This window comes from Oreochromis niloticus, linkage group LG23, assembly GCF_001858045.2.
Source record: "Oreochromis niloticus isolate F11D_XX linkage group LG23, O_niloticus_UMD_NMBU, whole genome shotgun sequence".
Lineage (NCBI taxonomy): Eukaryota > Metazoa > Chordata > Actinopteri > Cichliformes > Cichlidae > Oreochromis > Oreochromis niloticus.
The window spans coordinates 39,286,947-39,309,916 of record NC_031986.2 but is presented as its reverse complement, the minus strand read 5'-3'; the positions used below and the strand labels follow the sequence as shown (position 1 = coordinate 39,309,916).

The 22,970-nt window shown below is 41.5% G+C and overlaps 2 protein-coding genes across 3 annotated transcripts in view; both read right to left on the bottom strand.

The window, feature by feature from the left end:
- Positions 1-39: 39 nt before the first annotated feature.
- pfas (phosphoribosylformylglycinamidine synthase) lies at positions 40-15,663 on the bottom strand. The gene is made up of 28 exons (XM_013266430.3): positions 15,324-15,663; positions 13,324-13,446; positions 13,022-13,157; positions 12,023-12,128; positions 11,719-11,917; positions 9,011-9,116; positions 8,774-8,914; positions 8,564-8,688; positions 8,348-8,476; positions 7,221-7,358; positions 6,866-6,994; positions 6,683-6,756; positions 6,449-6,605; positions 6,294-6,355; positions 6,019-6,180; positions 5,645-5,881; positions 5,317-5,547; positions 4,985-5,165; positions 4,828-4,911; positions 4,495-4,650; positions 4,119-4,238; positions 3,876-4,021; positions 3,585-3,792; positions 3,103-3,182; positions 2,889-3,003; positions 2,651-2,800; positions 2,353-2,493; positions 40-529 (listed from the first exon to the last, which is right to left on the bottom strand). Exons 1-28 carry the CDS (start codon positions 15,646-15,648, stop codon positions 219-221), a joined length of 4,272 nt encoding a protein of 1,423 aa, XP_013121884.2. The 5' UTR covers positions 15,649-15,663; the 3' UTR covers positions 40-218.
- Positions 15,664-17,405: 1,742 nt separating this feature from the next.
- LOC100704490 (importin-13) overlaps positions 17,406-22,970 on the bottom strand; it is a 29,758-nt gene continuing 24,193 nt past the window's right edge. The window contains exons 18-23 of one of the 2 annotated variants that reach the window (XM_003439722.5): positions 22,863-22,915; positions 21,257-21,323; positions 21,056-21,114; positions 20,817-20,906; positions 20,491-20,672; positions 17,406-19,453 (exon numbers count right to left, since the gene is read on the bottom strand). In XM_003439722.5, coding sequence (XP_003439770.1) covers positions 19,357-19,453; positions 20,491-20,672; positions 20,817-20,906; positions 21,056-21,114; positions 21,257-21,323; positions 22,863-22,915 — 548 coding nt within the window. In that variant the 3' untranslated portion in view covers positions 17,406-19,356. Of the gene's footprint in view, positions 19,454-20,490; positions 20,673-20,816; positions 20,907-21,055; positions 21,115-21,256; positions 21,324-22,862; positions 22,916-22,970 lie in introns of those variants that run through there. The other variant, XR_002058342.2, reaches the window with a different exon arrangement.

Sequence of the window (22,970 nt, the reverse complement as noted above, 5' to 3'; positions counted from 1 at the left end):
ACTAATCACACAGACCTGCAGTTTTGTACAATATGCAGATTAAACCTATGGAATTCATGTTTAATCCATAGGTCAATAAAGTATAACAGGCAGAAATAATGCATAAACACCAGCGTACCCCAGTAAGTAAAAAGGTGGGTAACAAAATGTAAACAGACATGACAGTTTCAGGTGACGCCCTACTTTGACAGCACTAGAAACGTGTTAATGGAGGAATATCACTCTTGGTTGCTGCACCAAGAAGCTGCGTTCTTGAACATACGCAGCCAGGGCGAAGGTGTGAGAGAAGGTCTGAAGTCCCTCGGGGCCCAGGGCCACTGCCAGCTCAGGGTGCAGCGCTCCGGGTGGGGCATCATGGCCAGGTGTCTGCCGTCCCTGGAGCAGAGTCCTGCGATACCCTGCGGTGAGCCGTTAGGGTTGAGAGGGTATTCTTCAGTGGGATGACCCTGGTCGTCAAGGTAACGGAGGGGGGCTAGTCCACCAGAAATAATCAGGTCCTGAGCCCGAGAGCTACGGAATTGCACAAGACCTACGGGAGAGAAAAAGGTTAGGGGAAAAATCAATACTAAACACAGGTGCTGATTACAGAGCATACTGACCTGTGACTTGTTAGGCAACCAAATTAATCTTTGATGTTATGTAAGTTTAAAGAGGGGGGGCTCATCATTTCTGTACATTTTGCTAGAAAAATGATAAATAGCTCAGTGATTTATTGACGTGTGCAAAATTTTAATGGAAATATATAAAGCTAGAAAATTTTGGCTATGACCACCTTTACTACATACTTTTCTATATTCATAATTCCTTACATTTTGACAAGATCCCAACACCATGGCTGAAAAGCAGGGCCGAACCACGACAGAGCCGCCAACGTGTTTTACAGATGATGTCACAGATTTTCGGTCCAGTTCGTGTGTAATCTGATATACCTCAGCTTTATCCCCCCACTTCAATTTCCCTTCCTCAAAAATGACTTCTTGTCAGCCAACCTTCCACCGAGACTATTTCTGATGAGGGTTTAGTGAACAGCAGATAGATCAGCTGAAGGGAAACATGTCATTTCTCAGGTCTTATGCCAGGTTTTTGCTTTTCTTTCTCCCCCATTTCTTAAGGACATGAATGTCAGCTACTGTTCATTTCCTGCAGATAGCTTTTAAGCCTGCCACATCGTCTTTTGTACTTATCCAGTTTCCGCAAAGTTTTTAAAGACAGTGCATCATGAGAAGATATGCCAAGTTTGCCTTGTTGATGCAAAATACTATTTTATGCCTGTTGAAAATTGAACAGTCATAACATAGTTACAAGCTGTTGTAAGAATAAATGCTACATATGGGTCATTTTAGCCCGTTGATGTTTGGTAGGCAAAGTCATGGTATCTGATCTGATAACATCCTAGCCCTAGGATTTACCCTGTGGGCCAAGTTTGCTCATGTTTGCTTGATCAACTCCTGATCACATATAAAGAATTCATGTCCAAACATCCTGAGTTTTCATGTATTATAGTAAAATTAATTAAATGATCTATCATCATCTCTGAATATTTGAACTCCACAGGATCCTCTAGTGCAGGGGTGGGGAACTCCAGGCCTCAAGGGCCAGTGTCCTGCAGGTTTTAGATATCACCCTGGGTCAATACGCATGAATCAAATGATTAGTTCATTACCAGGCCTCTGGAGAACTTCAAGACATGTTGAGGATGTAATTTAGCCATATAAATCAGCTGTGTTGGATCAAGGACACCTGCTAAAACCTGCAGGACACTGGCCCTTGAGGCCTAGAGTTCCCCTACCCCTGCTCTAGTGTCTTCTAAGACAGCGGTCCCCAACCTTTTTTGTGCCACAGACCGGTTTATGTCCAACAATATTTTCACAGACTTGCCTTTAAAGTGTCGCGGATAAATACAACAAAATAAAACCAGTACCGGTACCAAGAAAAAGAAAATTTATTCATAACACACAGGAAAAGACCCAGGGAAACCAAGTTAATGATAAAAACAATAACAAATAATGATAAAGGATTTATGGTTTATTATTTATGGTTTTCAGAATAAAAACCCTGAAAACCATAAACTTCACACCCAAGTCTCAACTCTCACAACCTGGTACCAAACGACTCAAAGACCGGTACCGGCCCGGGGGTTGGGGATCGCTGTTCTAAGACACCATTTTTCAATAGAACAGAACTGGTTTGTGGGTACTGTTTTTACAGCTGGTGAGTTTAAGTTAAGCGTAAGTTACCACTGTGATTTAGTTCAGTAAGTTGTGACCCACTGTCATGATACTAAGCTCGCTTGGTTAAACCTGACTACAAATCCTGCTTAGCAGTAGACCTCTCGTGCTGATCTGACTTTACCTTCTCCATGTGCAACCCAGACTCCCAGCGCTGAGCCCTCCATGCCTCTCAGCCAGATGGATGGAGAGTCCTGGATCCCAACGCTGACAAAACGCGACTCAAACCTGCCAGACTTATTGTGACTCAGCACCACTTCAGATTCTGGTGAGAATAAAAAAGGCAAGACAAAAAACATCAGGATTAAAAATTATTCTAACCAATTCTGTTTTAATTCACTACTAAGGTATTGTGTTGCTTTATTTCAGTCATCACATTTTCAAGAAACATTTCCATGGCTTTCTTTGCATTGTCCTCTTACCCACTCCTTCCTCGCTCTCTCCCACCCAGCCCAGCAAGGCGAGCAGCTGACAGCCATTACATACGCCCAGACTCACTGTATCCTCACGTTGTCGGAAACGATCAAATTCAGCCTTGGCCTTGGGGTTGTAGGCAACAGTAGCTGCCCAACCTTTATGAAAAAGTAATACTGTTACACAGGAAAAAAAGAATATGTACCTCACAGTGGTTTATGTCTGAGTGCGTGCAAGTGCGATTACCTTTAGCTGATCCCAGAACGTCTGCATAGCTGAAACCACCAACAAAGACAACTGCTTTGAAAGGGTCCAGCGTTAGTGAGCCAGTGCACAGGTCTTGCATGGTGACATCCCAAACCTACACACACATTTACTTCAAAGTTCAATAATGAACACATGCAACACAGTTTAGATTTAGATGAGCAGATATCTGGTTCATAAGGCTGTTGTTAATGACCTCAAAGCCCGCCGTGTACAAGGAGACAGACATCTCTCGATCTCCATTACTGCCCTCCTCTCTGACCACAGCAACACGTGCTAAAAGAGCAGAACAGTTTAAAAAGACAAATTCACAGCGTATTAATAAATGATTATATCTGACAAAACCTGCACAAATCAGCACACTGGGAAATGATGTAAAGTGAAAATATAAAAGCTGAAACAGACTTATAAAGAACCACAGCAATAGATGACAATGCATTACCAGTTAGCGGCTAGCTGTTGCATCATTTCAGTGTTGCTACTAGCAGTTTGAACCACTAGCGAACTGAATAAAATGCTTCAAAGGTTTGCTGTTCTTGGAGGACTTCCCCAGTGGGGATACACCCAACTGTTATGCTAAATTATAGTTTATAGACAATTAAATAACCAAAGACTGTTTGACTTCATAATAAAAACAACCATTAATTCCAGTTCTGGAGTACAACAAGTCACTGATACCAGGTTGGCTGATGGTGGGCATTTCAGAGGGGTTAAAGGTCAGTTTAAAGTATGGCTGTGTCCTCTTTGATAGCCCCTCCTCCTCCTGTTTAATACACAGCTCATTGGCTTGGAGACGCTCCAGCTGGAAACTCGTGTCCTCCCATATTGCTCTGAGGTCAGGCAGCAGCTCCCTCAGCACCTCCTTTCCATCTACACGGACCCTGACCTGGAAGACAAGTGAGATGAAAGACAGCGGTCATCCCTTACAAAGACACAAGACCCAAGTCCATGCCAGGTTTAACGTCTCACCATGGCTTCTGGTCCAAAGCCATATGTTCTGCCGATATGAAGGCACTGGACGCCTGCATCGCTGTATCTTTGGCACACAGTTTCTAAATCTGACTGTGAAACCTCCAGAACCAAACCCAGCTCCTCGCTGAACAACAGCTCCATGACTACATGTGGCAAAAGATTTGAAACTCACAGTTAATTTGCATTATGTATGTGTAATTAACTGGTAAGGAAAGGGAAATAACACATTCAGTCTCTAACCTCCAGCTCCTTGTGAAGTCAATTCAACATCAATCCCACGGTTTCCTGCAAACGCCATCTCTAGCAAGCAGGTAAGAAGGCCTCCGTCACTGATGTCATGACCTGCACTCAGCAGGCGATCTGAAAGGACACAAAATAGATTCCATGTTGTTGCTGTTCTTATTTTTTTTAGGAGCTTTTCAAGCCACTAGGTGGCTCTCTCGTCACAGTGCAGAGCTGTGGCTGTGCAGTAAGAATTTAATGGAATATTTAAACAAAACTGAAAGGGAAAAAAAAAAAAAAAAAAAACACTGGAGAAAACTTTGCTCGCAGTATAAGTCGACGCCAACCTTTTCCCTCTCTGTGGCAAGGAGATGTTTTCCCTGTGCAAACTGACCGTGTATGAGTTTCTGAGTGGTGTTGAAACAGGCTGTCAATAGTTCTGGCTGGTCCAGGTCAGGAGAGCAGTCTCCCAGCTGGCTGTAGCACTGAGCCAGGGCAGAGCCTCCCAGACGATGATGGCCTGGACTGAGAGGAACCCACAACAACACGCCTGCAGACAGAGGACAAAAAGTCAGAGGCAGGCCGTCTGTTACTGAGAGTACGATGTGCGTAGCGTGAGTGAGAGAAGCATGAAAATAGAAATTAAAAGCTCTAAATAAGGAAAATTAACTTATTTTTTATGCCATTAAAACACTGACAGATTTGAGTCTTGGTGTGTGCGTTATACCTTTGCCATCTGGATCCTCGAGATCAGGCGTCACAGTAGCAGTGATGTCAGGGGAAACAGCATATGCTGAAATAACAAGAGCACCTGAAAAAGAAGCAGAGTGAAAGCTAAGTTTAGACAGTTCACACACACACACACACACACACACACACAGTACCTGGAGCTTTGACCGTCTCTTTTCCAACTCTAGCAGCCATGCTCAGAGAGTCCTTGCCTCCATCGATGGCCACTCCCAGCTGACCCATGACTGCACACATGGCTTTGCAGGCTTCCCACAGGCATGCCCCCTCTCCAGGTAGCTTAGCAGCCCACATCCAGTTACCACTGCACTTCACATCCTGACAAGATTATAATAATGATAATAATAATAATAATAATAATAATAATAATAATAATTACATCATGTTGGGATTAAAAATATACCTTTTTACATTTTTGCATATCTGCGATATATTAATTAAGCTTGTTTGTTTCTGCACATTTACTCACCTTTAGTTCTGTTACCCTTGCAAACACCAGATTGGTCAGAGCCTCACCCACAGCCATGCGAGCCCCTGCTGCAGGACACACCAGCCCTTTAATTGGCTGCTCCCCAATGGCTGTTGCTGCTCCCCCTAGGCTGAAAGGTGATAGAGCAACAACAGCCACATCGGCCAATGGGGTGTGAAGAGGGCCGACACACTGTTGCTGGGCAACCAACCCAGTCACAGACCGGTCCACCTGATGGAGGGAGAGAGAGACAACAGAGAGAATCACAGTGTCTGCACAAGTTATTTCTAAAAACAAGAGACTGTAAGACGGGTATATACACACACACCTTGTTGGTCAGGTAGCGTTTGGACGCCACAGCAGGCAAACGTAAAACTCTGTGCAGAGCATCTTTGACAGTCAGCCCAGCAGGAAGACTCAGTGTTTGATGATTCAGGGCCAGTGACTCCACCTTAAACTCCTTCTGCGGCATCTTTCCCAGAACCCACTCCAGCTGCAGGTCCACAGGACAACGCCCGCTGTCTGCCACATCTCCACTTCCTCCCTCATCATGGACCAGCACAATCTGAGTGAGAAATCAGTAATTCACTGAGCATGGATCTTACTCAGTGAGACACTTGTGGCATTATGACCTAGCCAACAAGGTGAAATGACCGGTATGATAGATGTGCATGTATTGACTCGAGCCAGTCTAAAACGTGCCTTGCCGTCTCCTGTGATGTTTCCCACAAAGTCAACAGGACACTTCTCCCTTTGACACACCCTCTCCAGGAAGGACCGGTCTGATGGCTGCAGCAGGAGGGCATTGCTCTCCTGATACTCGGCCCCCCACAGCTCCAGCACACTCAGTGTGGGGTCACCTTTCTACAACACAAAGCATAAAAAAAATCCAGACATTTATCCTGTTGGATTCAAAAGAAAATACAAGAAATGTGTTTTAAAACACAAACAGAAAGCTGTGCTCATGTGGTGATTACCTTGAATCTACTGCAGTATATCACAGCTCCTGCTGGCTCACTGAGCTCCTTGAGCACATTACCTAAAAAAAAATGAGAGTATAGGTTCAATACCTTGGTTTTTCTCTCATTTCTAAGCTTTATATAACCTCTTAAAGAAGCCACATTTTCCTCACCATTTCCTCCTGCCCCCTGATCATGTATACTGCAGATTGGATTTCCACCGCTTCTTTCCAGGCATGCCCTGAGAGCACGGTTCATCTTTTGCTCCATCTCAGCATCTCCCCTCTGGACAGCACCCAGATCCCTGTCGCTGGAGTTGTCCCCCTGGACCTACAAGTTTACATGTACTTAAATACTGAAAAACATTCACGTCACATGAGGTCATTGATTAATTGTAGTGTCCATACTTGAACAGAAGAGGCTGCTCCTCCTCCTACACCGATCCTGTACACCGGCCCTCCGATCTTCACCACCTCCATTCCTGATGGACAGCAGAGCGGCAGAGAGTCTCTGTGAGTCACTGATCAATGCGTGTAAATATAGTCTCCGAATTGATTAATGTCATTTCACACAGTGTGTTAAAGCATCACCAGGCTCTGGCGCTTCTTTCTTCACGTGTATATCTTCGATAGAACCGAGACCACCACTGAACATGATCGGCTTAATCCACTCCCGTCGCTCCCCATTAGCCAGCCGCATGCCGAAGGAACGAGCAAAGCCTAAAGGAGGGTTAGATGTTAAAGCAGTGCCGAAATAATTCAATAGTCATTCATAAATGTGTACATTTACGTTAGAAAACAGGTTACAGATTTAAAGATGCAATGTTTTTGGGAAGCAGTCTAAGGAAAAGAGACAAAATGAATTTTCTGCAAAAACAGTGATAATATTGGATTTGTATCCTTGTTTAAACGTATGTGTTTAGTGTGTACTTGCAGGTCTTCCTACCCGAGAGGACAGGTTCTCCAAACTTGTTGCCGTAGTCCGACGCTCCATCGCTGGCTTCAATGGCCACCTGCAGGGGAGGGGCAAAGGTGGAGGGATACTCCCATCCCTCTCCTTTACATTCCCATGGGAGATCATATCCTACAGAGGAAAAGGCATGTTGGCTCAAGGTCAGTTTCTGTGCAGCACAGTCCAACCAGGTTTTACCTTACTAACAAAAACGCATCTTTTTTATGTTTTGCATGGTGTGCCTCAGGGTTTCATTACTGGACCATTATCCATTTTCTGTATAGATGCCGTGCATGTGGCAAATCATTCAAGACTTTCAGATTCTTTTTCACTGTTATCCAGATGACATCTAGGTTTATCTAAATGAATCTGGTAAAATTCTTCAATTTTACCTTTAAAGAGAGAATTTTTATACTTTAATGAAACCACCTTTTTACTTTCCTGAACTGGCAATTCACTGATCAACATCAAATTCTAACCAAAACCATTTTAACATCCTCACATGGTGTCAAAATGACTCATGGATAAAAACTATATTTAGGTATTTAAAGCTTTTACTTTGTAGTGAAGACTTGTGATATATTATAATAACTCGAATATGTGGATTTTAATTTGTTGTCCTGTAGGTTTTAAAGCAGCGGTCCCCAATCCCCGGGCCATGGACCGGTTCGTGAGTCGTTCGGTACCGGGCCGCAAGAGTCGAGGCTCGGGTGTGAAATTTATGGCTTTCAGGGTTTTTATCGTTAACTCTGGTTCCCTGGGTCTTTTCCCGTGTTGTAGTTGTGTGTCTTATTTCGAAAGAAATGTTTACGTGTTACCATAGCAACCAGAGAGCATTAAGGGGGAGAGAGGAGGACGTTACTCTCAATGTTGTTGCTGCATTTCAGGAAGACGCTGCTAAAAAAGTTAGACAGTGAATTCACGTTTATTATTATATTTACAAAATACCACAGTTTTTGTCTTGGTCGTATCATTTCATTGTGTTGTATTTATCCGCGATACCTTAAAGGCCGCTCCGTGAAAATATTGTCTGAGATTAAACCGATTCGTGTCGCAAAAAAAGGTTGGGGACGGCTGTTTTAAAGCATGCCCTTTAAAATTAGATGTATAGAGTCTTGGACCTGGTATGTGCAGGTTCCCGAAGCAGTATCCCGCAGTGCCAGCAATGACGTGGCCTCCTCGTCCGGCACTCTGGACATCTCTGATACGACCACCAGTCCCTGTGGTTGCTCCGCTGAACGGTGATACACCTAAAATGTCCATGCAGCTCAGGATTAATCTCAGGTAAAAACAGAAACTTGCATTTTAAATAAGTCCAAAACTTTTTGCGCCCTAACCAGTCGGGAAGTTGTGCGTCTCTGCTGTGAAGATGACATGTCTTAGTGATCGCCGAGTCTCATACGGGCTCGCTTGGGATGGGTCTTTTGGGTAAATGAACTCAAGCTCCATGCCTTTGATGCCACTGAACACACACACAAAATTTACAGTGAGCCAAAATAGACAGACACACTCACAAGTGTGCTCGCCCCTGCTGTTGCCACTACTACCTGCTGTTGTCGCAGAACTTGATGACGTTGTTCTGGTTGCTGTGCCGCTGCGTGTCCATTATGAGGCTGAAAAGAGTCTCCTTCTGCTCCTTCCCGTCGATCACCATCCGCCCCCGGAAGAACCAGTGACGACTGTGCTCACTGGGAAGGACAAAGAAAGCCTTGCAGCATATAAACACCAAAAACACACAACACACAGAGCAGTCCTGCCAATCTGTTCACTGCAGACAACCCCACCTATTGGACTGGGCCAGGTCAAAACATTCCACACTGGTGGGGTTCCTTTCAATCCTCTGGAACATCAATGTGTAGTAGTCCAGATCCCAGGAGTCAAAGGCCAAGCCTGCACCAACCACAAAAGTGCATACATAAAGTTTCTCAATACTGAAAAAACAACCACATGGCATCACCCGATCATTTAAAGAGCAATGAGTAGTTTCCATCCATTTACTATTGATTCAAAATGTGCTCTTCTAAAAAGGTGCACAGCACTTCGGTCAGCATTTCTTCCCCTGAATTGTGCTCTATAAATAAACTTGGAAAAATATCATTTAACCCTCGGGCGAAATAAAAAAATCAATCGACACACATTCAACAACTCAACACATTCACATTCGACTCACATTCATCGACATGCATTCAAACATGCTTCAAAACACAACAAAGCCGACAACTCTGAGATGGTTTTGGCTCGTGTATACATAAATTTGATCACTTCCACTGCACTTAAACTTAAGCAGTACTTAGCATGAATACATTACAATTAGTATTCCAAGGATCCACACTGCATAACAAACTTGTGTCCCGTCTATTAAACACCAAAATACTGAGTGTAAAATTGATTTCATAAGGATTCAAAGCAGCTGTAGTCAGAACAAATTCCACATATACCTCTTTTTAATTATCTCCTCAATTCACCAGCCGAGCATGGGAGCGCCTACAAAGTATGTGCACTGAAATGATTCTCATTTCTTTGAGCTGCTTGTGAATGTTAATGAAGCTGAGCGAATAAGCAGAGCATGAACATAAGAACGCACGCCACGTTCTGTCACTGTGGCTGGTGTCAGTCTGAAACCTGTTCACATTATTAGGAAGAAATAATCACTCAGCGTGCAGACACATGAAATGCTTTACAGTTCTGGGTCATTACACAGAAAATCGCCGTTACGCACAGATGACAGAACTGACTTTTTCGTATGGCTGCAGAAATTATTTTTACTGTGGGCCGTAACTGCAATCTTAATCATTTTAGTAAGTCAGAAATTATCACATAATTATTGAGCTTGTTTTTGCAGGAGATTTCCATGAACTTTAAATATTATTTAAAGGAAAAATTAAGGAGTTGGAAGAGAAAACAGGGTCGTCTGGTCAAACAATAGCAACTGTCCGTTTCTGTCAGCCTACAGCTTTCACCACAGTGTGACTGCAGCTCCAGGTTGGCGAATAGAAGATCATGTTACAACCGGCTCATAAACCCGAAGGAGAGAGACCGAGTGAGACATACTGGAGTGCTTTAGCATTCAAAGCTAAACTAGGAATTTTAAAATTGACTGTAAAACTAACAGAGAGTGAATAAAGATGCAAGTCATCTCTTCCTAGAAACAGGTAAAATATGTGCAGCTGCATTTTGGACAGACTGCAACAGATGTTAAAGATGGTTAGTTAAGAGCGGTAAATAGCAATAATTAAAGTAAGAAAAGATAAAACCAAGAACGATTTGCAACAATTGCACCTTAGAAATGACACACCTTAACTTAGCAATGATCCTTAAATAAAACCAGTGTCACCAGGGAAACAAAAATGATTTTAATGTGTGATTAACCGCTGCATCCAACTTTTTCTAGGAAAAAAACTTAACTGTTTTTATTATCTTATACAGTAATGTCTCAAGCCACTTCTAATTTATTTGTATGTTAATGTAAATATAGTATATAAGGCAAAAATAGAGTCTGTACAGTTTTAAAACTCAGTATTTGGTATGAACACCTTTGTTCTTCAACACAGCTTAGGCAATGAAAATCAAAGACCTTTGAGTGTTTTCTGCCTTTAGTTGATGACAAGATGATCTCACAGTGTTCAGTGATGCTGAGGTCAGGGCTCCGGGAAGGCCAGTCCATGACTGACAGCGTTTTCTGCTTTTACACATTTCAGATACAATTCACCTTTTTTTTTTTTGGTCTGCCAATAAGTCATTTGTTCTCCAGTTTACTCAAATTGTTTAAGGACAAATTACACACTATGCTGAAATACGCCAAATTTTTAGTTAATAGCTCTTTAAGAATCACCTCATGGGTACAAAAATACCATTTTATGCCTGTAAAACTGTTATCTTTGGGATTTTATGACATACTGCTTGTAACAAAGCGCTTAAAGATAAAAAATAAACTAATAAGTCGTAACTGGACTAAGCACTGGTTCAGTCCCTTGTTTTCTGTGTAATACAAACCTTAACAAACTAACTAACTAACAAAGAAAATGGTCAGGTACAAGGACTAAAAACTTTTAGTCAACCAGAAACAAACAAAACAAAACAAAAATCTCGGCTTCAAATATCACTCAGATCAGTTTATTCAGTCCTTCAATCGAGCGAGCCTTTATCTCTTTAGGGTTTTACATTAGACACACACATGCACGTGCAAGATAATCAGCAGCATCACTGCCGTCCTGTGACTTCAACCAGCTAAGTAATAATGTCATGCATCATGTGACATTATTAGCAGTGTACTCACAGACCACTGTAAGACTGAGAAGCAGAATAAAGGAAGAGCAGACAAAGAGAAGAGAGGCAGGTCACAGTTCATTAAATGCAATAAAAGACTGATTGAGGAAAGTAAAAGCAGAGATTAAAACAGGATGAGGCTCAATAATGCTACATTAATTAAGAGAGCCCCAGTAAGGAAACTCTATTAAAGTGTAAAAAAATTAAAAAATGAATAAATTCTCACCCAGCTCATCATTAGCGCTCTCCAAGGCTGCGCGACCCTTCCCCAGGATGTCCACGTCGAACACCGCCTGAGGTTCTGTTTCCACAGTGAAGGAGGTGATGGGGTGTTGATAGATGCACTCCGTCATGCTGTCATACAGACACTCAATCAGCTTCTTCATATCTCCACTGATTTCACTCACACTCTGCTCGGTCTTGGGCTGAAGCGGAGACAGACGGTTCACATTAGATCCAGAAAATAAAGTCGCGAAAGAAAAAGAAAAATATATATATGTAGATTTTTCTCTGTGTGTGTGTGTTAACACCTTGATGAGAAACCTGCGCGACAGCTCGACTCGGGTGACGTTAGTGAGACCGGCACTCTGGCAGATGGACACAGCGTTAGTGGACCAGGCAGTGGAGAAGTTCAACCTGAAAATATAACATAAAAGACTTTTTTATAATGTAGACTTTCTCTCATATGAACGATTTAAAGAATTATTTTAATTAAAACTGTACCATATGTTTCCCTATTTACTTTTAAGTCAGGCTCGCCTACAGTCTGTGCAGCACTTTTAAAGATTTCCATATTACTTACCCTTGGTCACAGTGAACACCTGCCTAACATTGTTCAGTACAGACAGTATTTATTTTAATGTATGCGACAGGAAGTCAAAAACGTCTTGGCCAGAACCCTCACGGCCTGGCTTGTTTGCAGTTTACCAGTTTGACTTCTTTGTTTCTGTATTTCATAACCATAAGTTCTCATTTCACTAACTGGAATCTTATTCATACAGTACGACAATGTCTAAGGCAGGAGAAAAAAAAGAGAAAAAAAAGTGGGGGAATACATAATCAAAGAATAGAGTACAAATAGAAATGCACAATATATCGCCAACTGCCAAGAAAACAAACATACAGAACCTGGAACACAAACATTTGAAAATGCAGAGATACAGATTTGTATGTTTCTTTCAGTTCCATCTTCTTGCAGCTCGTAATCGCAACCTGCTGCCTGGAACTGCAATATCTGAACTATTGTAGTTAGAGAGGTGCTGTGGATCTCAAAGAAGAACAAGGACTAGCAGTCCCAGCTGCAATCCAAAAACAGTGGAGCTGGATGTCAGATCCTCGCTGGTAAAGCAGCTGATTACTAAGGATTCACAGGGAAAGGCCAGGACTAGCTGCTTGGCAGTGACTGAACTTTCAAAATAAGAGCAGTGATTGCCTGGTCAATCAACTGCAGATGGCATCTGTCTGTTTTGTGCTGAGCAAAAAGACTGTGAGATGCAAATGAATTATCTCTAAAAACCAGGCAGCAGTACCTGGGCCCGATCTCCACCAGTTTCTCCCCACTGCCCTCTGTGAGGTTTGGTTTCTCAGACAGCGGCTCTGCGTGCAGAGGATGACGAAACAACCAGAGTAGAACCCCCTTCTGCTCAGTGCTGAGACTCTCACAGCCTGCAGGAGAAAAATCACAGCAGGACAAAACATTATAAACAGATATAAATGTGACATTTTAAGTGGGAGACTAGTAAAAAGCCTTTAAGGTGAATTCAGTGACTTTAATGCTCATTCTATCCACATCCATAATAATTAGCATCTTCAAAGCCTGTTACACACTCACCTGTCAGTTCCACATTGTAGCACAGCTCAGTCGTGACTAACAGATGTGGGTAGAGCTTGGCTGCCCTCTGTAAGGCCCGACTATTCAGAGCTTCATTACTGTAGAACCTCACGACAGCCATGACTGATGAAGAGATACACAAATCCAGTTTAAAGGCGGAGGGTAGTGCATTAGTCAAATCAATTGTAGAGGGTCAAAGAAGGTGAATTTTAGGGATCGTTTCTCAATAGAATTGATTTAGCCTATTACTAACTGCATTTTCTGAAGTAACGAGTCATTACATCAGAGTCCAAAGTATAAAATTGATGACCAATATTAAGTATGCCCTCTCAAATCTTCTCACTGAGGCCAACCCTTGTTTCCACATCGATTCAGGTCAAGACAAACCAATAATGAGATAGCAGGCCACTCGTAATACTGCAAAAAGCCTACAACTCCAACACCTCTGCAAGACGTGAAAGCCATCTCTCAGTATATCAGTGTAATCTATGTTTAGATATGGCACTTTTAAAAAGCTTTAAGAGCTTTAAATGTTTTGATTACAAGCCATTAGCTGTAGCAGGATTGGGCTACACTTCATCTGAACCCAAACAGGAAAAAGAAGTGGAGTCCTGCAACATGCTATGTTGCCCTGATTTCATCATCATGGAGTCAGCGATTTAATGAAGTGATAAAAGAAAGAGGAGGGAGGCTGAATCCGCACGTTTTGTGCCAAGGACCTCAAAAGCACACAGAACAGAGAGGATGTTACAAGACAAATTCTCACTCTGGCTTAGGCTTTTTCTTAAAGTAAGGTGAACATGAGTCTTTGTTTGATTTTCAGCAAGATTACACAAACTACAGAGGTGAATTTCATAAAATTTGCTGGAAAGGTGGAACAGGAGCTAAAAGAAAGAACGTTGGTACAGATCACTTTATTTTAATTTGAAATTCGAAGAATTTACATTAGCAGAAAACACACTGAAATCTAATTTTCATTTACTGTACATTAAGTTCAAAACAAATAAAAACTATTAATACTGCATAATCTCAATTTATTTGTAGTTTCTAAAAGTTTTCGGTCCACTGTACGTTTGAGTCAAAAGGAGAAAAATGTAGCAAATCGTCACAGAAAGCCAACGATATCAGCATGTTGAACATACAACCCAGGGACCACAACAAAGTTTGAAAGTTGTATTCAAGTCAATAACTATTCCAATTTTTAATTACAAAAAAAGTTAATAAATTTTTGGTAAAACATCTGGAAAATTTCTAGATCCAGACTCAAGTTGTTTGAATTATAAACATGTAAAACACTTTTGCTAGGTTAGAAAACCAACATGTGAAGGTTTTCTGTGACCTATAATCTACATGTACTGACACATGTGCAGAGAATAAGTTTTTTTCCTCCACATAAGACATTCTGGACTCCCCTAAAGAAAAATGAGCAGTACCCTATCACTCATTAAAAATATTCTAATTAAAAAATAATTCATGTCATCAGATTTTCAAGAGATAAGAGATGTTTGTCATTAACACTCGCGATTTCATGGTTTCAAAAGTATTTATTCACTTTTTTATATATATTTGCTGTGGCTCAGGTGAACTTTCTATTTAGACTTAATAAAACCTACATTACAATAATAAATGCAGAACTATGTCCAATGTAAAATCACACACACAAACTATCCCGACAAATAGCCCACTGATTGTATGCATATTGCAGGTCACACACTGCACGGTCAGGAGTTTTCTGTTAGTGTTTAACACGCTACAAACTGCAACCCCCTTCAACACACACACACACACACACACACACACACACACACACACACACACACACACACACACCTCTGTGTCAACACTGACTGTAACACAACAACGACACATTATAAGGGATACAACTTCTTAATAAGTGACTCGAGCCTAAACAGAGCTGGGGGAGTTTTCCATGTTTCCTGTGTGGAAGCTAAGCGGCTAAAAGGCAGCAGAGTTAGCAGAAAGCACGTTAGCTAACTTACGTGCAGCAGCAGTTACGCTGTCTGGGATCAAACCTGGTCTCTGCTGGAGTCCCGGAGTAACTTCTGCTCCTGCAGGACGGACTGAAAGCGGCTGGGTTAGCTGCGGTCTGCACACTGATTGACTGACTGACTGAATGGATGGAAGGATGGCTGGACCTCTGCACCCACGTGTGATCCACTCAAACTGCAAGACGCATGCGCAAGTGGGAATGGGTGTTGTAGCAAAAAGTGATTTCCAGTATTTGCTCAAAGACGATCGCCAGTATTCAAACTGTGGTAAATTACTTGTTGGCTTATAATCTGCCAATTTTATCTCATATTTCATCCATACTGAATGATATCAGCTCATTTTGAGCAACAGTGAACTTTCCTGTCACAAGGTAGAAGCTGGAATCTGCTTTTTGTGTTTTGTTTTTTGTTTTGGCAAAGTGATTTCTATTTATCCTTTATTTATTCAGGGTAAAAGTCTCATTGGCATTAAAAATGTCTTTTTCAATCGAGTTCTGGCCAAAGAGGAGCAGAAATTGCACAACAGTCCTATAAAGATATTTTAAGTGGCCAAAAAAGGACAAAAGGAGGATAATGCTTTCAAAACAGGTTATTTCTTTATTTTATATAAATCCTATTTGTAAATCCTGTTGATGGCAGTCTGTTTACCATTATCAGCAAACATACTTGATATAATATGATATAATAAAAACACAGTTCTCATGGCAAAAGTTTCGGCAATGTCAGTGAATTTTGGGAGGCATCGAACTTTTAATGTGAAAACTGCCAACAGGGAAGCAACTTGTTAATTATTTTTTTCTTTTCTTTTTAAAATGTCTAAAACACCTGAAAACAATCCTTTTATTTAAAATTATTCAGAACAAGCTGAAATTAATAGAACTGGGGGGGAAGCATGTCATTTAGATCTTCATGCTGGAAAACTTTGGGGGTTTACTTTGACTATTAATCTTAGTATTTCTAACATCCTGTCGAACTGTATACAGCTCAAGGGAGCCAATTACTGTTTTCTTTATTTCTTCTCACATAAACTCTCCCTGCACATCTTTCCTGCATCTTTGTGGCAAAAATTCAACAAGGTGCTGAAAAAATTCCTCAGAGATCTCAGTCCACGCTAAAATAGTAAACATCACACAGCTGCTGCAGATTTGGTCCACATCCAAGAGATGCTCTATTGGACTGAGATCTGGTGACTGTGGAGGCCATCTGAGTACAGAGGACTCACTCTCATGTTCATTTAAATTTTGTGACACCACGAACAAGCCTGCTGGAAGCAGCCATCAGAAGATTGGTACAATACTCAGGTCGGCTGTGGCCTTTAAATAATGCTCATTTGGTACTAAGGGGCCCAAAGTGTGCCAAGAAAGTATTGCCCATATTATTACAACACAATCACAAGCCTGATACAAGGCAGGGTGGATCCATGTTTTCATGTTCTTTATGGTTATTCTAACGCTACCATTCAAATATATGTGCAAATAAACCCTGTAAGCAAAAAGCTGCTGTGGGTGTTGGTGATATAGTCATCTCAGGGACACAATTCATGTTGTGAGTATAAAGAAATTGCACCCAACTGCTGTTTAAACTTGATGTACCAGGTACAGCCAATCAGAAAAGAGTTGGCTTTAACTAAAGGTGACATTAAAGAGAGAGGATAGGATACACTGGGTTTGCACCCAGGAGCAGAATAAGGTAAATAACTACTATTTTGAACTGTGAGTAATACAGTGCTGCTCTGGTGCAGTCCAAAAACAGAAATATGGAGTTGTAAATTCGCATAATAGGCTCACTCTCTCAAACTATAAAAAAACAAAACAATTAAAGACATTTTCTTAGTTGTGTAAAACGTTTTGAAAACTGGAAAATATATGCAGGAGGTTGCAGACATTTTGATGCAAGTGTTGAAGGAAGAGAACAAAAATACTCCCACACACACATAAAAAGTCAAGAGTTGCAGTCTTAGATATATTTAATAAATTAAAGCCAAGGTACAAAAAAAACCAAGTACATTTCATACCTCCCTCCCCTCCTCCTCCACCTACAAGTCGTTCTTTAAACTGTGACAAACATTGTTCATTTCCTCGCCTCAGAGTAAGAGCGCAACACCGACAGAGGATCGGCGTTCAACGTCACAGTTCATATCAGACTCTGAAGCAGAACAGCTCACTCCAAAGCTGATTCACGCCTCGGATCTCACGCCACAAATCGCATCTCTACCCTACCTCGCCCCCACCCACCCCCTCCCCACAAAAACACATACATGCTACATGTCTGCAGGCACCGCGGATAAGACAGAAGGATTAGACTGAGATAAAGTTTTATCAGAGACCACAAAGTACATTTCAAATGCTGAGTGTCATTAGGTGTCAGCTGGTCCTGCTGATTCACTAGACAGTGTATTTTACAGCCCTCGCATCACTTCACCAATAATGTCTCAGGCATATTAGATGAGCACAGAATGTCGGTTTCAAAAAACTTTCTCAGCGGTCTTGCAATTTGTTACTGAACTCTCTAATCCTTCTCGGTCCTCTCCAAGGCAGTGACCCAGGTGGGTACAAGGATTCTGGGTAGCTTGTTTGCAAGCAGTTCATTAAGAGCAGTAGTTGGTGTCAATAACAGACGGATGAATCTCAGTAATGATTTTCCACATGAAAAGGAGGTTTAATAGATGGGTGTGGTTGCTGGTGAGCAGCAGAGGTGAAATATTTGGACGTGCATGGTCAGTTTTAATGAAGAGAGTAAGCTGAATAAGAGTGATATGAAGATACGAATGGATGACTGGGCTCTTTCTTTAAAAAACCGGCAGAAATTATGCATGTGAATTGTAGGTCTGATATAAGTGCACTAAACAAGTGGAAAAAGATATAATCTGTGCAGACACACGCGCACACACTCATGCACAACCTCTCATACATACAGGTATGAACACACGCATACACTCAAATACACATAAGTGTTCAGCAATAACTGTTAATATGCACAAGTTGATTAATATTTTTGCACAATTACAGTGACTAAGCAGTCCACCGTCAGGATTATTATTCCCTCCCAGCAGTCTGTTCCCTTCTTCATTTACATCTTGGGCCGCGTTCTCTTCCAGCAACTACAATTTATTTTCCTTTCATTTTGTTACTGTAGGCAGCCCTGCTTTACCTAAGGGACCACTGCATTACCCACTATCTACAAACCTGAGGAGACTGCAATATGACTGGGTGGAATCGTATGTACATGAGGTACAGCCCTGTACACACTGGGCAGGGCAAGACTGACCAAGTTAATGTGGTCTTCAGCTTTCTGTCTCCATATAAATCCCATAAAAGGCATTTATTTAAAAACAAAACACAAAAAAGAAAGATTCATGATAATTTGGCAAATGCAGAGACCACAAGGGGCATGAGTAGGACTAAATATTATATCAACGTCAGTCTTCCTGCAGAACCCCCCGCCCCTCCCCCTAACATTGGTCCTTTTCTCCTTTCTTCATAGCAGCAGCAGGACTGAAAACCACTGTCTTAATATATGTGCATACATATACATTTATATAATTAATTTGATTCATTTTGAAAATAATGTTAAGTAGCTACGTACGATACCACTACCATTTCATATGGATGCTAATCACCAGGAAACAATCTAGGAACCACAGGAAGATCTAGAAAGGCAGAACAAGACAGAGAGAAAAGGAGATGTGTGGCAGCACTTCTCCTCAAAGCTTGACTTAACAAAAGACCTTTAAGTAAGAGAAGAGAGGCAGGAGGGCGAGAGAAACAATCAAGATTATAACAAAAAAAGAAAAAAATAAATCATGGCCTCTCTAGAGCCATGGATTTAATGTTTGTCCATTAATCCAATGGCGCATCTGCACTGGAATGGTTTCATGTCTTGTTCTGCAGCGGGTTCGGTTACATTACAATCATTTCATGATATCTTCGCTGAAGGGGTTGAAGAGAACTGTGTTGTTGTGGCATCCAGCTGTTTTGCACTGAAGACAGAGGTCATGGTTAGGTGAAAGTTCAAGGGTAGAGTTTCAGTACTCAGCGGCGTACTCTGTACCATGGAGGCCTCTGCACAGTAGCGTAAACTCCTTTACTATATCCTTCACCCTCCTCTTGTTCACTCGCTCTCTGTTTAACAAAAGAGGAGAAAAGAAGGCAGAAAAGAAACAATTGTAAAGTGTATGTAAATTACTCCTTGGGCTGCTTCCTTCTTTGTGTGCAAACATGTGTTTAAAGCATAATCAGTACAGTCTCATATTTTACAAACATTTGACTCCAAACGTAGAGCAGAACTCTGGTTTGTTTTCCGCCTTGGTGCAGTTCCCTTGTGCAGCTGTGACACAGTAATCGCGCTTAGGTGCAGACAAAAACAACCGCACCGAGACACTTTGGAGGAGGTAGTTTTGTGTGGTTCGTTTATGGTGTGAATGTGATTTGACCTCGATCTGAACAAACTACCAGGAGTAAATTTCCAGTTTGAGCAAAAAACGTCCTGTAGGCACGTATGCCGTGTATTCTGGTCCAATATACGTGCTGTGGTCTGTACGGGCTAGCAACTAACTGTGAATTTAACTTAAATCTCCAACAGTCCAGAACACAGCGTCCGTATTTACTGTTGTTGCTCACACTCCAGACACATCTAGCCAGTGATCATACTGAACAGTCTCACGTGGTTTGTAGTGATGAATTATCACAGTGAACACGTTATAAGTTTACAAACTCATCAACAGATTCAGACCAGAGTAAATGAACAACAGATGTGACAATGCCTCAAGTAATGGTAATTTAATGGTCGGGCATGGCACAGCAATAAGCATTTCACCTCATGTCATAATGTGCATGGTTGTGTCTGTGACAAATAAAATTTGAATTTGAACTTGAAATTTGAAGTATGCCACCTCTTTTTTCTGGAATAATCTACAGAAGGACCTGAAACTGTCAGAATTGGTGGTGATGCAGAAGTTTAAGCCCATTTTAAAGGCTCGAGAAGAACAGTCCTCTCAGTCAATGTGATGTTGCTTGTTCTTAAAGTGTTATCGCGTATGATGTGAGTCTCACACTCCCTCGATTTTACTGTGTGTTTCTGTATTTGTTTCATATGTTAAAATCTCAGTGAGACCAAATAAAAGGATGATATTATGGATGTGTGTGTCCAGTGGTGTTACCTGAGTATCTGGTGTGAAAAGTTGTCTTTCTGCTCAGCTGTGATCCGTGATGATGGGAATCCTGGAGGCTGCAGCGCCTCTTTCAACCACACGGCGAGAAGAGAGAAGCAGTGCTTGTTCAGACAAAACAGCACATCTGCAAACTGGTCCATCAGACTCCGAGACGCCCCACCCCCAATGCCCTGGAGAGAGCGGAGGAGGTATATTACATCAGGGACTTAATTGCAGTAAATGAGGAAGAAGAGTTTGGAATGTAATAACACAGCAAACTGCAGGATCACTGAAATGATGAAACATTTCTGTGGTGTGAATGTGGTGCTTCTCACCTCCAGAACGGCCTGTACCAACAGCTTGCCGTCCTCCTGCACCACTCTGGCTAATGGAGGCACGTCTGAGCAGTGGGGTAATAGTTCAGTCTAAGACAGGAACACAGAGAGAATCATCAAATTTAAAGACAAATGACTCACTTCTGAACACACTTGTATGGTTTAAGCTGTGTGTGTGTGTGTGTGTGTGTGTGTGTGTGTGTGTGTGTGTGTGTGTTTGTGTGTTTGCGTGCGCTTACAAAGAACAAGCACGTTGACTTGACAGTCGGAGCCTCAGGAAATTTGAGTGACAGAACTCCTAGAAGTGGGAGACAGAAACTACTGAAGGCTTGTGTCAAACATTTACAATTTGTACTTTGTACTGACAAGCACACATTCACAGAAACTGTAGCAAAACACACAACAGTGTGTATGGTTGTGTAAATCATGTGCAAACTTACCGCAGTGGAACACTGCTTTCACGTCGAGGCTCTCAGACAAGAACAAATCGGGCTTCCGTTTGAGGGCCTAAAAGGCAGATAAAGGAATTAAACAGAGTATGTTTTTGTCGGCCCGACCCAATCGGTACTGCTTCACCACATTCCACTGCATAAGATCCTTCAAATTTCTGGTATCAACAATACCCGCTAAGCCTGGTAGTCAGATCTGACAGCAACACGGGCAAGGAGCCAGATCTGCCTACCAGGCTGCAATACTCTCTCTCCGTCTGTTTAGGAAGAACTATATGCAAACTCATACAGAGATCCTCCAATGCAGAAGTCGGCAGGTGTAACAAACAAATTGCAAAAAATCAAACTTTGAAATCATTTGAAAACTTAAGTCAAACTAAAAGCAATGGTGGTTTTGGGCTCGTTTCTTGAACTCAATTGTATTCCAAACATTATATTCCTTGTTTTTGGTTGACTGGATTGAATATGCAACAGAAGTGTGTAAGTAATTAACATGTGCAGATAAAGAGAAAGACAACTCATCTCATAATAATGAACTCATTCAGGATGGAGGAGAGGAGAGAGGGAGAGAGGGAAAGGGAGAGATGAAGGTCAGATCTATCCAAAGATAGAAAACAAAGGAAGAAGAATGAAGACGAAAGACAAAAATATAAAACGGGAGAGCCATCAGCCAATTTGTCTGAACTGATTAATATTAGTTGAATATTAATTCATTTGGGCTTTGATTGGCTCTGGGCTGGAATGACTTCAGAGGAGGACTCAGCTCAGAGACTAATCAGTCACCTGAGACCACAATGCTGATACTCATACTGTTGCATCATCCTTCCCACGAGCGCTTCGTCAACTAAAATATTTCCTCTAAGGTTCTGAGTTTGTGGATTTAGTTTTTCCAGATGAGGAAATCTACCCTGGTGTTGACTTTAGGGAAAAATGGTTAAAGACGTAATACGATTTAAGTGTGTCAGGTGGTGGATTTTATTGCAAAATGACTTCAAACAAGTCCTCTTGGTCTTTTGTTATAAAGTAGTAACTGGTTAAGGGTTTACATGGCATGTGTCATGAGAATTTAAGACATCACAGGGTATAAAATCCTTCCCAAATAACCCAGGTCATTTTAAAAATGCCCTGTTATCTTACTGCAACAAGACTGGTTATGTGATGATGGTAACTTGGCAGTGAAAAGAGAACATCCTGCATATCTGCTAGAGGCCATAAAAAAGTTGCTAATGTTTTATTAGCAGATTACCTGAATATAACCTAAACTTACAAAATATGAATTTTGGTTGTTTTTCCTTACTGTACTGAGCACACCGCACGGATAAGGGCCGTTTCTACAGGTAAAAATAAAAATTCTACATGAGTACAGCGCTATATTTTTGTGGTGAGGAGACTGTTAGAATCAAAAGCGTTTGAGGAGAGACAAATGTCCCGTTTTCAAACATTCCCCTCGTGTGTCACATTCCACTGCCTTGCCTATGTAACAAAGAACAGAAAAGGGTATATTTATATAGAGAGAGGACAGAGAAACAGGTCGGAACTAGAAAAAGAGAAAGAGAGAGAAACCCAAAGTGAATGAAATAAGAAACCAAAAACACACCTGAGCTTGGAGTTGCATAAATGAATCAACAATATCAGGATGATCCCTGGGTCCTAAAATATAATAAAGATGAAACTTAAGAAATCATAAGAGAATAAGAATAATATA

Bases quoted from the DNA above. Each gene is read 5' to 3' on its own strand.
- pfas (XM_013266430.3), bottom strand. From the start codon at position 15,648: ATGAAATATGAGATAAAATTGGCAGATTATAAGCCAACAAGTAATTTA. The intron at 6,995-7,220 runs GTAGGAAGACCT...ACCCTCCTTTAG, and splicing joins TGGAGAACCTGTCCTCTCGG to GCTTTGCTCGTTCCTTCGGC. The intron at 6,356-6,448 runs GTGAGGAAAATG...ATTTTTTTTTAG, and splicing joins TCAGGGGGCAGGAGGAAATG to GTAATGTGCTCAAGGAGCTC.